Here is a 17,242-nt window from a genome sequence, read left to right as displayed (position 1 = left end):
GACACTGTAAAGTTGCACATAAACATGGCAACTGCCTTACTTCCTAACTGGAAAACACCTTCCCCTTTTTAGCCCATTACGAATCTGCAATCTTCATACATAGTACTATATTACATTTAGAATCATCAGTGCAATGTTACCTCTGAAATAACAGGGTTTAAAAAAAAAAAACAAAACAGGTATCATCTTGTCTGCTTAAAACTGTTATCAACTCTTGAGGTGCGTGGGTGGCTCAGTCAGTTAAGCGACCTTCTGCTCAGGTCATGATCTCGTGGTTTGTGGGTTCGAGCCCTGCATTGGGCTCTGGGCTGACAGCTTCGAGCCTGCTTCAGATTCTGTGTCTCCCTCTCTCTCTGCCCCTCCCTCACTCGCACTGTCTCTCTCTGTCCCTCCAAAAATGAATAAAAATGTTAAAAAAAAAAAAAAACTGTTTTAAACTGTTATCAACTCTTTGCAAAAAATGTCCCTGTGAACCTTTTCTTAAAAAGCTACACATTCCCTTACCTACACTTCAGAGTTGACCACTCCCTCCCTCTGCTCCTACACCATTCAGTACCTCCCGCTTGTGTAACACTAGTCACATAATATTACAGTTTTTTACTTACATATCTGTATACCCCACTAGACTCGAGCTTCATAACGGCAAAGGAACCATCACCACCTTCATGCTTAGCATATAGACATCCAAATGCCAGGTCAATAAAATCCTAATTAAATAAATAAATGAAGCCCAAGAAAGTATGCTTTGGTGGGAAGGAGTATATTTGCTCTGAGCTTACTGAAGAACAGAGAATTGAATTAAAATATCCAGGTGGAGATTATCTGTGATTAAGTCAAGTCAATATCTGACCATAAAGCTAGAATCTTAAGACTTAACACACTATTGCAGTTTGGCTAGAATTCTATTAACAGCAGTAGACATGTGACCTATCCTTTTAGACATCCTAAAAGGACAAATTCAAATCTCCATTCTTCTCACTCTAGTAGCTCCTATTTATTTTCCTAGAAGCCAGTGCCCACAGGGACCAAGGCCCTCCACCTACCCTTGGCTCATCAGATCTATCAGAGCCATCAACTTTTCTACTTCTTACCAGGGAACACCTGCTTCTACAAGACACTGGAATCCTACTTGGATTCCAAGTCACCCACCACCACCAGGCAGATCAGATGTACAAAGAAATCAGGCGTAAGAAATAATCTCTGTTAAACACCAAATAGCGCTTGAGATTCTGTGTTTCGGTAAACACAGAGTCAGTGTTAAGTAGTCATTGTGGGTGGTCATAAGAACCCAAACTTCCCCCATAATATTTTAATAATAATATTGTCTCTATTACAAAATGTCCTCTGTCCTTTGTAACCATCTTACAAAGTTAACTTTTAGTCCCCAATCCTATGTTGAGGGCTACTTAGGGGGTATCATTAAACAGTTGGTCATTAAACAGATGCTTCAAATCAGTCTTCATGTGATCAATAAATTAGGATGTAAGCCTGTCAAATCTAATAACCACAGGAAGTTTTCAGTGACATTCTAAGACAACAAACACATGGTCCTCACCCCCAGCTCCACCCACTCTCATTAACATAGAAATAAACTCCAGTTTTTACAGTTCTCTTAAGAGATGACTTTCTGGAAGAGTAGAAAAGTCAGGTTTGCCACAGGTAATTAACTGGCTGCATGTCATTTTGTACAGGCTCTGGAAGTGTGTGCCCAAGAAGCAGGTGGGTTAGGGGCAGGGGGGTGTAGGAAAGTTTGCAACTGATCTGTCCTCCAGCAGCCAAATGATCCATGTGGGCACTGGAGATTAGTACTAGGAGGGCAGAACTCCTACCAAAAGCTGGCTTCTCCTGTGTGCAGGTAAGGCAAATGGGTTTCACACTCTTAGATACCTTTTGAAAAGTGATACCTCTTGGTCTATCACCGTGCAAACCAAGCCCCTTTTGGTTTAATCATACAATATAAAGATCTCACATAAACACAAATTTCAGCATATATATTTAGGAATGGTATTCATGCTATGTTATGAACAACACTATGGAAGTCTATGACTTTCAATTCTGACTATTCTGAAAAGCTATTTTCCACTTTGAAAACATGTAAAATGAATCATATGCAATAGGAAATGTTCTGTAATGCAGAAAATTTTAAAACAAATTGTCACCCCCTATATAAATCTTAATTTTCAAACAAAAGATCTGAATAAATGAGAGTTCCAACTAGCTTGTTCCAAGTACTTAAATACCTCAGGGTTTTCATTTCCCCTACTAAAAATATTTGTATCAAAAAGTACTGACAAACATAGATAACGCCAACTGAGTTGTTTTTCTAAGCCTCCTGTTTTTGCAGTAACTGCCCTATTTCTGTACTTCTAGAAGCCTAAACGCCTAAGGAAAGCAATAAAAGCTTTTATATGGGTTGCAGTGTTTATCTTTTCTTTTTAGGGTCCATCTGTCACTCCTATACTAGGCCGATGACTTATGTCCAATGAAAATGGTCCTTTTTTATGCCTGTCAATTCTTATGTCCTTTTATATTTTTGTACACAGTACTCTCACTAATTAACTGAACCTCAGGAGGAAGATATTAATGATGGTTGGGAAACACTCAAGGGACACACATACACTTCGGAACTCAAAATACTTCGTAGTCTAGCAAGAGACCTACTTGATTCAAGAGGGCAGGGAATGAACAGAGAGACTGGAGTGCATGGCACGGAAAGTTGCTGGCCAGAGCAGCTGCGCCCAGCTTTTAGACACTTACTGGTTTGCTAGGGTACACGTTAGACAGATGCGTTTTTAGTTTCCCCACGGTCCAGTTCAAGAAGCAGCTAATAGTCTGATCACTGTATTTCTGATTCGGTGCTTTAATGATGAGGGTCACAGGAATCTCCATCCCACTCTGGTCCATGGTGCCCCCAAAGTTGAACAGAGTCAAGAGGAGCAGTACTTAAGCCCAAATGGGCCGAGGTGGTAACTGCCGGCGCGACTGGTATGGGGAGGGCGGCAAGTAGGTTCTTAATATTCCGTGTCCAAGTCAGTCACAAGTGCATCGGGTGATACAAAGGCCATTGCCGGTACCAAGGATGATGGACAGTGGCGGCGGTGGCGGTGGCGGCGGCGGAGTCTGGGGGGCCCGGCCGTGGGTGCAGCTTTTCCCGCCAGGTCCGGGCTCCGCCGGGCTCCGGACTGCGAAGGGAGGTCGGGAGGAAGAGAGAAAAATTGATGATAACGGAGAGTCACCGCCCCGCCCCCGCCGCGACCCCCAAGCTGAAACGCAACAAGGCCCCTAAGCGACGGCCCTGCCACGCGGGCCGGAGAAGGGGCCGAGCCGCTCAATGCGACCAGCCGGGGCAGGAGTACCTGAAAGAAGGCCGCGGGGCCGCCACCGTCGCCCTTCGAGCCCGGGCAGGGCCGCCGGCAGCACAGTCCTGCCGGGCGTCCTCCGCAGCGGCCGCTCCCTTCCTGCTCCTCGACGGCGGCCACGGCACGGCCCAGGGTCTCGCGAGGTGGCGCGGTGGCCGCTGGAGAAGTTGGCCAAAGGGCGCGGCCCGCTCTCAGCCTGACCCCTCGGGCAGGACACAGCTGCGCGGCGGCGCAGGGCCGGGCGCGGTCAAGGCGGCTGCAGGTGGCGGGAGGGCGGGGACTAAAAACCGCGGCGCCCGGCGCGAGCGCGCTGGTTTTGTTGTTGTTATGAGGAAGGTCTAGCTCCCCTTTAAGCCGGAAGACGCAGGACGGAAGTGCGTCACGCGCGGCCCGCTCCGGCGCGCCGCCCTCTCTGTCCAGCAGCTACCGCCCGCCGCGCCCCCGCCGCCCCGGGTACCGCGGGCCGAGTTCCGGGTTGCCCCGAAGCCGCTAGTTGTTGGAGTCCACCTGGCCTGACCAATCGCTGGGTCCCGTCCCGCAGCGCACTCGCGCCTCGCCACTAGCCGAGCTGGCGCGCTAGCACATCCTGTTTTGACCACACCCTGAAGATTTGAGAAGCGTTCTTCCATCCTAGGAGTTGTCTGCAAAAGTTAGTGCCCTTCCAGATGTCAAATCAAACTTCTCAAATTTTCTGGTGTCTCCTGTCTGAAAAGCAGGGTACCAGGAGCTATGGCGGAGGAGAGACCATCAGGAGCATTGACTAGAAGCACTGCATCAGGAGCAGGGGCTTTCAGTTAAACCTGAAGTCTACCTCTACTTTCCGTGTGACCCTGGCTATCCTTTCTGAGCCTCGGTTTAGTTGTCTACATAGTAAAAGCTATCTAACTGCGTGTTGATGAGCAAATGAGCTATGTATGTAAACCATCTAATACTGTTCAGGCATATGACAGTCTCTCAAATCTCAATTTCCATCTTTTTCTTAGTCTTAACAGAAGTTGGCAAGTGTTTACGGAGCCCCTACTGTGTGTTTAGTACAGTGGGGGGTGTTTTACCGTTTAGGCGTAGAACGCAAAGGTTATGTCCACTGCCCAAAGCTGACTTCCTCTCCGTTTTCTGCATGGGTTTAGGAGTCAGGACAGCAAGTTAGTTAGATGTGCATTTTCATGGGCTTCCACTTACATGAGAATGCAAACACATAATATAGAGAGCAAGTCTTCTTTCCTCTCGGCTTCAGAAGGGTTAGTGAAGGTTAACTACCATTGAGTTATTGACCATGGGGAAATTCTTCCCCTCTATAGCTAATGCAGCAGGATCCCTTATACCCGCTCTTCTTTCACCTCCTTCTTTGTGGTAGGACATCGACCATATCTTAGCCATGCCCTCTGGATGCTCTTTGGAAGTAAGAGTGAGGTTCCCTTTATTTTTTGTCATGTGCTGAGGACAGCTTGCTATAACTCAGGTTTTCTGCAGCACACCCTGGTCTTTTTCGATCTAGTATCTAGTCATGCTAATAGAACCTTCACTTAATTCTAGCTAAAAATACTTTTTCAGACCCCTTTACATCTAGGGGCAGCTGTTTGACACAGTTGTAGTCAATAAGACAAAAGCTGAGGGGCGTCCAGGCGGCTTAGTCTGTTGAGAGTCTGACTTCAGCTCAGGTCATGATCTCTCAGTTCATGAGTTCGAGCCCCAAGTCTGGTTCTGTGCTGACAGCTCAGGGCCTGGAGCTTGCTTCAGATTCTGTGTGTCCCTTTCTCTCTGCCCCTCCCCTGCTCATGCTCTGTCTCTCTCTCTCTCTCTCTCTCTCAAAAATAAATAAACATAAAAATATGTATATGAAAGCTGAAGTTGCTACTGGCCTTTTCAGGAAAACTTTTAGAGGGGCATGTTCTACAGGCCAGAGTTCACCCTGTTCTGCACCTGTTTTTCTTGCTTAAGGAATGTGATGCCGGAGGTGCAACAGCCATAGTTCAGTCATGAAGCAATGAACAGAACAGAGGCGTGCATTCCCAGGATGGCAGAGCAGAACAATTAAAAGAGGCTAGATCCTTTATAGCATCATTGTGCAACCACAGAAGTCCTAAGCTGTCTGCCCTAAGACTTCTTTTTTGTCCAATTCCTGTTTAAGCCAGGAAGTTTCCACAACCACCACCACCTAACCCTGCAGCTCTTGTCACTTAGGCTTGTGACTCAGACTTCCAAGAATCCTTTAGAGTAATGTCATCTCACTTGGTACTGTGAAATGTACATCTTTAAAGAGATATACATTAATAATTATTAATATTAAGGCAGAATGTGCACTCCACTATTTAAAGCAGAATCCATCAAAGGTTCGCCAGTGTGGACAAAAACAATTAAACGTGTAATGAACATTCCAGAGATTGAAATATATGGGTATAAAGACAAAATTTTTTTTTTTTTATTTCACAGCCCCCTGAATTAAGTGCCTAGAAATGCTTTTGATGCTGTTGAATTTGGCCATAATAAATGATACAGGAATGTGATCCCATTTTTAGTAAGTTATATGTGTATAGAACAATGTATGAAAAGGTGGTCCCCAAAATATTGATAGTGTTGACCTTGGAATTTGGGGTAGGAAAAATCATTAGCATTGAGGAGATGGAAAATTGCAGTTATTTAAAGGCTGCTATGAGCATTAAGCTGCCTATTTAGATCACTGTACGTTTTGCAAATAAATGGAAATACGAAAGAGCAGTTGCACCTCTCAGTTACCATGTATTGCTTATAGACAGCCTCTAATGAGAATGCATAAGGGTATGATGCTAATAGATAGTAAAGGATTTGTGGTATTAAGGCTAAATCTACTTTAACAACATTAACTATCCAGTACACATAATCCTAGTAGCTAATTCAGTAGTTCAGGGTGATTTCTGCCCATGAGATAGCTTTGTTAACAAAGTAAAACAAATCTAAAGAAGATCATTTGTAAATAATAAAAGTTGATTTCCAGTACTTATGGAATATTTATTTACTTCCAGTCCTTTTCATCTTTGGAGTGGGAAGGAGGATAGCTAGAAAAGCATATATTGACTCATTTTGTGAAATTCCAGTTTATTCTAAAAATTTAAGCAAAATAAAGTGCTTGTTACTGAGTTTTTCTTACTGAAACTTGGAATACCTTACAGGAAGGTAAAATATTTTATGATGTTGAATAATATGGTTTGTGGTGTTTTGGCTTTGGGGGCATTTTTTATATATATAATCTTGAGAGGAAAGACATTAGTCAAGTGATGATCTTGCAGTTGCAAATTGCAAAGATGATGGTTGGCCATCTGGTTTCTGATTCCTTCTATTTCTACTTACACCAAACTTGTCTTTTTTAGTTTTTTTAAGATTCTGTGCTACAAAGCATCTAATCAAATCTTAATCAAGTTCATTGTTTAAAAACAATGAAATCCTATACTTGAAGCCTGGGAAAATTAGCTCATTTCAACACCGCACTTCCAAAATCTTAATTGGTCCCAGATGTTTGATTATAAATCATATTGTAGAAAATGGAAGGAAGAAAACCACACATGCATTAAATGCCAAATGGGTGATTTGAGGGATGTGTCATCTAATGAGTTCTCAGAACAGCCCTGAGAGGTAGTAAGGACAGTGAAACTCGGAAGTCCTAAGTGTCTTACCCAAAGTCACAGAGCTAGTAACCTCCAAACAGAGTTCTAAAACTCTTCTATAATGCAGACCCTTCCCACTACACTGAGCTTTCTTATTTAAGGATATTCACACATACCAAGACACATTCAGGAGGAGAAGGTTTTGAGGAACAGCATCTTAGAGGTTATCTAGATAAGTGTTCCAAGTGCTGCCAGAATCACCACATCTCTGAAAGGCAATCAGCCAACTTTGGCTTAAATCCTTCTAAGGAGAAGGAGCATGACAGCATGACCTGTTGTTGAACAGCCATGGTTATTATAAGTGAAATAAAATCTGTCTTCCTATAATCTGTCATTAGGCAACTTCTCCTCCACCGGAGTCAAGGTGGGAGGAGAGTACATATAAGCAATGAAGACCAGGAGGGAAGGACCATGCATCTCATATTGGAAGCCAGCTACCATAATGTACTTTACCAAAGCATAGCAGGTCATGATAGACACCCCATTCCTTCTATATACAACCATCCAAGTCCAAATCCCAGTAACAGTCTTGTGATTGTTTTACAACTGCCCGCCTTTCCTCTGACATTCTTTCTCTCTCTCCCCAGAGATCTTTCACCACTTACCTACCCCCCAAAATTAGACCTATGCTTAACACTATTGGCTATATTTCTCAAATGTTTACAAATGTTTATCTTTGTGGGGCGCCTGCGTAGCTCAGTTGGCTAAGCATCCATCTTCGGCTCAGGTCAAGGTCTCATGGTTTGTGGGTTCAAGCCCCGCATCCGGCTCTGCGCTGACAGCTCAGAGCCTGTAACCTGCTTCGGATTCAGATTCTGTGTCTCCCTCTCTCTCTGCCCCTCCCCCACTCAGGCTCTGTCTCTCTCTCTCTCTCTAAATAAATGTTTATTTTTGTTACTAAAAGCAAATATAGTTGAGTTTGGGGATATTACATTTGCTATTCTACATTCAAATAAAGTTAAGAATAATCACTAAATTGAACCTGGAGAATAGTCCTTAGGCCGTACTCGTGGCCTAACCTCTTAATCTGAGTTCAGAAATATACCCTGAATCATCTACAGAACTGTGCACATATGTACACATGTGCATTTATCCAGAGGGAGAGTCCATGGTTTTTATCAGCTCCTCAAAGGGGCCATTTGTAGGGGCCCCCATAAAATCCCGTCCTCTTTGTAAGGTTTTTCCAGTTAAAGGAAATGGATTATTGAGCCAATTACCACGTTTTTGCCTCAAAAGTCCAAAAATCTCTTCACTGCCTGTTTTGTGGTAATAGGCCCTATAAATATTTCTCCTTCTCTAGCTGTCATGAAATTAAGCTTTGTCAGTAGAGGGCACCGGAGGGACACTGGAGGAAGAAGAAATCTCTGTACCTGTGTAGTGTCCTATCTTCCTTTAGGTAGGCTCTTACAGTACACATGGCTTCTGCAGCTCCATGTTTGGGTGGTGCCTGTAGGCCGGTGTTGTGTGGGACCCCCGTGAGCAACTTCTCCGGGAGCCCTCTCAGGGCAACTTTGCAGGCAACTCCCATGAGCAGCTTCACAAGTGGTTTCACAGTGGAACACCACCAGTACAACACCCTCGAGGAAAAGTTGCCCCTCACACTCTTTAGGCAACCTTGCACCCTCAGCGAACTCTTCTGACCTCAAATGAACCATATTCACCGGATTTCTTTTTTTTATTTTATTTTTTTATTTTTTTTATAATTTACACCCAAATTAGTTAGCATATACTGCAATAATGATTTCAGGAGTAGATTCCTTTGGATTTCTTTAATGAGGGTCAGTCTTAGGCCTAAGAGCAGTTAGATGATCCCTGTATCTGATTCTCCTATATTCTTTGCTGCTATTAACCATCTTTTTATCATTCCAATTCCCTGTTATAAGGAATAAGTCTTTATATTGAACCTTCCGTGTTCAAAACATTGTTTGACTTCTCTCTTGATTGCACCCTGATATACAGAATTGGCATCAATAGTGGTCCCAGGAGATAAATATACAAAGAATTTAAGAATTGATGGGGCGCCTGGGTGGCGCAGTCGGTTAAGCGTCCGACTTCAGCCAGGTCACGATCTCGCGGTCCGGGAGTTCAAGCCCCGCGTCAGGCTCTGGGCTGATGGCCTGGAGCCTGTTTCCAATTCTATGTCTCCCTCTCTCTCTGCCCCTCCCCCGTTCATGCTCTGTCTCTCTCTGTCCCAAAAATAAATAAACGTTGAAAAAAAAAAAATTTAATAAAAAAAAAAAAAAGAATTGCTTTGGTCATGCCCTTTGACTGAGCTCCTCCCAATAGGAAATGAGATAAGGGCATTACAATAAACTATCATGTGTGGTCGGTTGTGATGACATACCAACTGAAGCAAGGGATTGCCCAAGTGTTGCTGCACTTGACCCTTATGGCAGTTAAGATACCTATCAGGACAATGGTATGGGACAGATTCTTCTGAGTCCACTATAGCACTTATAGAAAGAAAATGACAAGCTCATGTCTTTCAACTCAGCTCAAGTCAGTCTAAGACCAGAATGCTTCCATGACAGCTATAGAAGAATCTTTTAGATCTTGCAGACACAGGGATGATATTGATGTAAATTAAGCACAAAAGAGTTGCTAATTTATAGCAATAATTGAATTCACAGTCCAATCAAATTTTTCACTTGAAAGGGTATTAAATGGGAAAGAATGGGATCCTGAAAATTAGAATGGGGACATCTGCTTGGACCCAGATGAAACTGACATTCTTGAAACTACAAGTCACTCTAAGGCTCCTTGGTTAGTAAAGTAGTTGCCCTCTAGAGACTAGCCTTACTTTGCTTAAAAAATCTGTGATAACCTCATCTAGGGCAGATTCTTTTAAGAGGGATGTTTATTCTCCTCAAGATGCACCATAACCATCCCCTATCACCACTATACCTACAATGAGGGTCAAATCTCAGCATTTTTCATGAGGACAGGTACACATTATGACCCAGGAAGAAATGGCTTACCCACTAAAATAATAGCAAGCCTTTGCTAACCTATTATCAACAGAAGTTGGGAACATGCATGGCAGTATATTCTAAGAGTGTTAGACCAAGGAGGGTGAAATATAACACTAGATTGAGACAAATTATTCAATATGAGTGTACTTACTAGAGATTCCAGAGTAAATGTGCTAGTTCATAAAACTGAAGGTGGCTCTCACAGTTTATTGATTGACTGAAACCTAGACTCAACTATGACCTACATTTAAAACACCTGAGATATCAGAGCTTTCCTGGCATGATCTAGATAAAGGAATCCAAGGGCCTAGGGAGATAGGAATGTTAAACTGTTTCGTGTGTTACCTACACACCACCCACCCTCTCCAAGGTTCCATGAGAAGGCCCAGAAAACACTCACTTCACTAAAGCATTGAGAAATACATTAGTGAGGGGAGCACCCACATCCTTGGAAAGCTCTGTGGTTGCTCTCATTTGTAGACCAAGTATGCCTGAAAAGGATGCTACCGCTGGAGTTGATTATAGTGCCAGATGGGAGATGGCACCCTGAATGGAGGGCGTGTGGATGCAGTGTGTTTTGTTTTTTTTTTTTTTTTAAAGTTTTTTTTTTTTTTTTTTCAACGTTTATTTATTTTTGGGACAGAGAGAGACAGAGCATGAACGGGCGAGGGGCAGAGAGAGAGGGAGACACAGAATCGGAAACAGGCTCCAGGCTCTGAGCCATCAGCCCAGAGCCCGACGCGGGGCTCGAACTCACGGACCGCGAGATCGTGACCTGGCTGAAGTCGGACGCCCAACCGACTGCGCCACCCAGGCGCCCCGAATGCAGTGTGTTTTGAATCAGAGGCCATTATATGCAGAGAGCCGTGTGGATTCTTAGCTCAACTGCAAAAACACTTAATGTCCACCATTTACATGATAATAGTGCTAGTCACTATTGTAGAGGACACATAGAATAGTAAGATGCACTTGCCTTCAAGGAGTTTACAATTTAATAGGAAAAAATAAGAAGCACACAAGGCAAAAAATAGAGTAAGGGGAGTGCCCCAGGCCCTTCTGCACACACCCCAGTTTATGCCTCAGCCAAAAGCAGAAGAGGAAAGTGAGGTAAAGTATGTGATCTGCTATATCAAAGTGGGCTGGGGGCAATTTGCTAAAGGCAAACAATAATTGACATGATTTTTCCTTCCCTCGGCCTTTTCCAAATTTCCTCACATTTCCCCTAGATGATATGTTTGTTAAAACCCCATCCACTGCCCTTCCTCAGGTCCAGCTGAGACTTGCAGTTCAGCCACTAGGGAGCTCAGAAGTTGGACCCCACACTACCAGGCCTGCAGGTCTGCTTCCCCCTCATTAATGCCTATTTTTCACTGTGCCATTCTTTTTTTTTTTTTTTTTCAACGTTTATTTATTTTTGGGACAGAGAGAGACAGAGCATGAACGGGGGAGAGGCAGAGAGAGAGGGAGACACAGAATCTGAAACAGGCTCCAGGCTCTGAGTGGTCAGCACAGAGCCCAACTCAAGGCTCGAACTCACGGACCACGAGATCATGACCTGAGCCGAAGTCAGACACTTAACCAACTGAGCCACCCAGGCGCCCCTTCACTGTGCCATTCTTAAGGACAACCTCAACCCTTTTCATCACCCTCTCCACCATCCCTCCCATTTCACTTCCAGTAAGTATAGCAATCGTATTCCTAGTGGCTTCCTAGTTCATTGTGTTAATATTCTAAGACCGAATAATTAACTGGTTTGGCTGACAAAAGTAACAAAAAAAGGGAATGGCAGCTAAGTCAAGTATTTCAAATACTTTACACTAGAAACCCATTTCATTCACTCATTCATTCATTCTATGCGTTTTCACACCCCAAAGATTTTTTACTTTTTATCTTACCTTGAAAAGTATTTCCAAAATCATGTATAACAGTTTTTTAAAGCAGTTATAAAAGCAATGAGGAGAAAGGCCATAGTTCCTAAGAAAAATCTTGGCCGAGTTCATTTTTCCTCCCCCTTCTTAGTTTCTTTGTGTATTTCTCTTCATGACTCCCTATGGTTTGTCAACTAGGTGGAGTCTTTGAAACAGCAAGCTAGCTTTAACTAAGAAAATTTGTTACATTCCAGGCTTTAGAGAGTAATAGGACAGCTTCTTGAGTGCAGTCTTTGTAACACTCCTTCTCAAAGAATGCAGGATTTTTATCTCCCTGAAGGGATTTATGTTTCACAACTTTGATATTGCCCAGTGCAAAATGCTCAGTTCCTTTGCAAGAGTCTGTAACTAAAATCACTTAAGAATGAAGATAAAGCAAGTTAACATTAGCACAGTGCCTATTACAAATGTGGAGTGTGCTAAGTGATTTTATTTGGCGATCTCTTTGAATCCTCTCAAGATAAACCCTGAGCCCCATTTTCCAACTTACCTTGCCCCATTCTTGAATGATTTCTCTATGCTTCTATGTGAAATCTACTATTGCATTTACCATGTGATAATTATCTCTTGATAAGTGTGTCTCTTTCCCTAGACTGTGAGCTCCCTGAGGCTAGATATTATGCTGTAACCATTTATTTTTATTGCTCAGCACAATCCCTATTGCGTAGTAACAATAAATGTTATCAACTACATGATAATACTCATTTTACAGAGAAAGGAGAAGAGCTGTAGAGAAGCTAAGTGATTTGCCCAAAGTCACCCAATTAATAATTGATAGAGCTGTTGACACAAAAATCCATTAACTTTATGGCATTTCCTATTTGTTCCTATTTAACACCGCTTCTAGTTTCCGATTCTATAGGATTTTTGTTAACTATCCATGTACTGTTTCATGTGTGCAATAATAGACAGTAGAGTATCCAGTAGAACTACCAGATATCTGGGCCATATTGAGGAGATGTATCATGAGATTAGCAAAAAGACTGCAGAATTGTCACAGAGTTCAAAAGTGATGCGGTGATGTCACTCTTCACACATCTGCTAAGAATCTCAGGTAACTAAATGCAGCATCCCTGATTAGCCATAAATTTTGTTTGTTATCTACCCAGAGAAACAGAGGAAACAATCCCAGGAATTTCAGCATTATACCTAATTCTTCTCTTATACACTTTCTTCTATCATGTAATGATTGGCCAGACCACAGGCATTTTTCTGCTAACTCCCCTGCCAAACTCAACATTTTAATCTGTTAGTTGTTATTGTACATGTAACTGGAATCTCCTGTAATCATTATATGCTTGTAGCCTTTTCATTTTGTGTCTATGAAAGTCATTCTTTGTTTAACACAACCATCTTTTATTCACTTTTACCCCAAAGTGCAGCTTATAGAATAACACTTCAGGAAGGGGAAAGTTTGAGGCACTCCTTATAAACCACCCACATTTGTGAGGATTTCAAGGAACCAATGAAAATAAATAAGCTTAAAGAAGGAAAAAGACACTCTGAATAATTTCATACTTTTTCTCAGATTCATGTGAGACACAATGTTTGTTCCCCACCTGTTATGTATTGGTTCTCCAGTTTTTTCAATATTCCCTTAGAAACCTCAGTTTGGGTACATTGTTTCATTTTGACTTACTTTTTTAAATTTTTTTAATGTTTATTTTTGAGAGAGCGAGAGAGAGAGTGGGGGAGGGTAGAGAGAGAGGGAGACACAGAATTCAAAGCAGGCTCGGCCCTGTCATCGCAAAGTCCAACGTGAAGGGACTTGAACCCACAAACCTTGAGATCATGACCTGAGCTGAAGTCGGATGCTCAACCAACTGAGCCACCCAGGCAAAACACCATTTTGACTTCTCGTTAACCGAAACTATTTTTAGATTGCTATTTCATAGAAACATCATAGAAAAATACCAGCTATGATTTTCTTTTATATAAAACATTTTTTGACTTCATAAGAAATTTTAGTCTAATTTTTTATAATCTCACTATCTGTTAGCAACTATCATTATTTTTTATGTCTTCCAATTTTCATTGTATACATATGCATATGTATAACGAATTTATGCGTATATATAGTTTTATACAGTTGTACTAATAGTATACATGCACAATTTTAGAAATGCCTTTTTTCACTTAAAAGAGTTTCTGTAGAATCTGTGCGGACAGCGCAGAGCCCGATGTGGGGCTCAATCTCACAAACCATGGGATCATGACCTGACCTGAAATCAAGAGTTGGATACTTAACCGAGTGAGCCACCCAGGCACCCCTCACCTCTTACATATTTAGAGAGTACTTTCTTGCTCTTAACAAAAAGTGCTGTATTGAAATACAAAGTAGTTGTAAACCCACATATTTTTTGATTCGTCTTTTATGGTAGTTTTAGTGGCTCTTATTGCTGCACCAGCTAAAATCTTTAAGGATAAAATAAAACCCTTTAATGTAAAAAATAAAAATAAAATAAAAGCATTTCTATAAATTCTCTTTATTTCTATTTGAGTACTTTTTTATTTTATAAAATCATATTTATCAGTGCTGGAGTTTCAAAATATAACACTGCATTAATATGCCATAATTTTATTTAGTTATTTCTCAAGTGTTAGGTGAGTTCACAATTTTTTATTATTAAAAATAATGCTTCTATAAATATCTTGATATGCTTAGTCCATATTCTTGAAACACATTCCCAGGAGAATAATTACTAAGTCAAAAGTAATTATGTTGTCACTCTTGATATACATTGGCCATTATATTTTAAAATCAGTTGAAATTAAGCTTGACATGAAAGTAAGAATTTGGCATTATTTAAAACTTGCTTTAGTTCAGCTAGTAGTCATCAACGTTTTGAAATTTTCTGAAAATATGCCATTTTGTCTATTTTCTTGCAAGTGGTGCTAGCTAACTATCAAAAAGTCATCACTGGATTCAGTTCTCTTCCCATTCGTTACTACCCAATGACGTATTGGTATCATTCCTTAGTGGGCTTTCTCAGAGTAGAAAAATGGCCACTGGAGATCTCAAGCCTTCATCTTTAAGACCTATGACTTCCACATATCGGATGTCATTGAAAGATTCTGATTATCCTTGCTTGGCTCTGATGCCTACCCTGGACCAATCATTATGTCCATGAAGATGTAACACTCTCATTGGCCCATCTTGGTCACTTGTTGATGGGGATGCGGGGGAGGCTACCCCCCCAGCTGTCAGGCTGTGACTGACAGCCCTACTAGGAGGGCTTGGATTTGGACAGAGGTGATTTTCTTTGAGGAGTTTTTGACAGATGTGTGTATTCCCTTTCTTACTTTTAAACTTCTTTAAATTAATAAATGTAGACTTGACCCTATTTAAGACTGTGAAGTAAGAAGTTTTATTTTCTCACTTTCTTATCTTCCCTTTACTGTATCCTTCTTCCTCCTTTCTCCCAGACCTACCCACCACTGTCCAGTGACCTAATGTTCTTTCTAACCTGTTTCCTATCAAAGCCTACTTTCAGTTAGCAGGAATTGAAAACAAGCTGAAAAATCTAATTAAGACCCGGGATTCAAATTACCACCTTCCTTAAAGTTGGTTTGTTTTCAATTGAGGATAGTCAGAAAGGAATAAGACAAGAATTATCAGGAGAGTGGGGACATCTGAGCACCTCCCCTTCTATTAGAAATTCATTTTCCCCCTTCTTATTATTTTTTTAAGTTTATTTATTTAGTTTGAGAGAGAAAGAGACAGTGTGAGTGAGGGAGGGGCAGAGAGAGATGGAGAGACAGAAAATCCCCAGCAGGCTCCAAACTCTCAGCGCGGAGCCCAACGCAGGGTTCAAACTCATGAAACCATGAGATCATGACCTTAGCCAAAACCAAGAGTCAGATGACTGAGCCACCCAGGAGCCCCCATTTTTTCTTTAGATTACTAGTCATATCTTTTGTGAAAAGGATGTAAGAGCTGCCTGGGACCCAGGATCTCAAACCCTTGAATTCTGTCCATTCAGCTAGATCCTCAGAGAAAATACATATGTAGAAGTCAAGACTAGTCAATACATCCTCTCTATTACCATGACACTATCGTACAACAAAGTAAAAGTAGTTAAGAACTTAGGGTCTGGAGTCAGACCAACCTGTGCTCAAACGTAGCTCTATCACTTATTACCTATATGATCTTGGGCACATAAATGAACCTCTGGGAGTGTTAGTACCTTTGAATATAGCAGAGGGATAGTAATTTCTACTTCATGGGGTACTGTGAGTATTAAAAGAGATAAAGCGTACAGACTGCTTAGTTCAGTGACTGGCACATAGCAAGCCCTCAATAAATGAGAGTCATTTAATAATGATGATGGTGATGACGATGATGATGACGAAGATGAAGAAGAGGGAAGAGGAAGGAGGAACACAAGAAGAAGAAAGAGGGGAAAGAGGAGAGGAAAAGAAAGGGGAAGGGAAAATAGGAAGAAAAGACAAAGGAGAAGAAAGAGGGCATCATCTTCTGACTTGAAAGGCCAAATCACATAGAAACCTCCTTTTAACTTGGCTACAGGTCCTAGGGCCTAAAATAGTAGTCTTCAAAAATGGTTGTTCTTATAGCTCCAAAACGATTTTTTTTAACTGTGAAACCCCTCATGCATTTTTAGGTTGACATCTAAAGTTTTCATTGTGAGTTTAGTTACAAAAAGATATTATTCCTGGAATTTTACAAATAGTGGCATTTTCAAATAAAACTTTTATGTCACTTTTAGCTACCCAGTGGTTAAAGTCATTCACTTATCACTATCACAGAGTAATCCCCCCAAAAGCCTATACCAAGACATCAAATAATTAATTACACTCATGTTTCCTTCTCTTGGAAGCAGCTTATTTAATCTACCAGATTCAAAAAGGGAAATTGAGGGGCGCCTGGGTGGTGCAGTCGGTTAAGCGTCCGACTTCAGCCAGGTCACGATCTCGCGGTCCATGAGTTCGAGCCCCGCGTCAGGCTCTGGGCTGATGGCTCAGGGCCTGGAGCCTGTTTCCGATTCTGTGTCTCCCTCTCTCTCTGCCCCTCCCCCGTTCATGCTCTGTCTCTCTCTGTCCCAAAAATAAATAAAAAACGTTGAAAAAAAAATTAAAAAAAAAAAAAAGGGAAATTGAAAATGTGTTAACTTCAATACACAATTGTCAGTGTATTGAGAGAGAGAGAGAGAGAGAGCATAAGCATGAACAGGGGAGGGGCAAATACAGAGGGAGACAGGGAATCCCAAGCAGACTCCACACTGTCAGCACAGAGCCAGACATGGAGCTCGATCTCATGAACCGAGCTTAATCTCATGAACGGTGAGATCATGACCTGAGCTGAAACCAAGAGTCAGTGGTTCAAC

The 17,242-nt window shown here is 41.8% G+C and overlaps 1 protein-coding gene and 1 pseudogene across 2 annotated transcripts in view; both read right to left on the bottom strand.

Annotated features, from left to right (window-relative positions):
* The window catches only part of HERPUD2 (HERPUD family member 2), a 35,758-nt gene extending 32,854 nt beyond the window's left edge, over positions 1-2,904 (bottom strand). The window contains exon 1 of the mRNA XM_025929429.2: positions 2,758-2,904. Coding sequence (XP_025785214.1) covers positions 2,758-2,904 — 147 coding nt within the window. The remainder of the gene's footprint in view (positions 1-2,757) is intronic.
* LOC147583131 (uncharacterized) lies at positions 2,837-4,014 on the bottom strand (annotated as a pseudogene). The gene is made up of 2 exons (XR_015245659.1): positions 3,357-4,014; positions 2,837-3,182 (listed from the first exon to the last, which is right to left on the bottom strand). The product of XR_015245659.1 is annotated as an uncharacterized LOC147583131 (transcript).
* Between the last annotated feature and the right edge of the window lie 13,228 nt (positions 4,015-17,242).

This window comes from Puma concolor, chromosome A2, assembly GCF_028749965.1.
Source record: "Puma concolor isolate L17-30 chromosome A2, mPumCon1.1.hap2, whole genome shotgun sequence".
Taxonomy (NCBI): Eukaryota; Metazoa; Chordata; class Mammalia; order Carnivora; family Felidae; genus Puma; species Puma concolor.
This window is presented reverse-complemented; position numbering and strand designations above follow the sequence as displayed.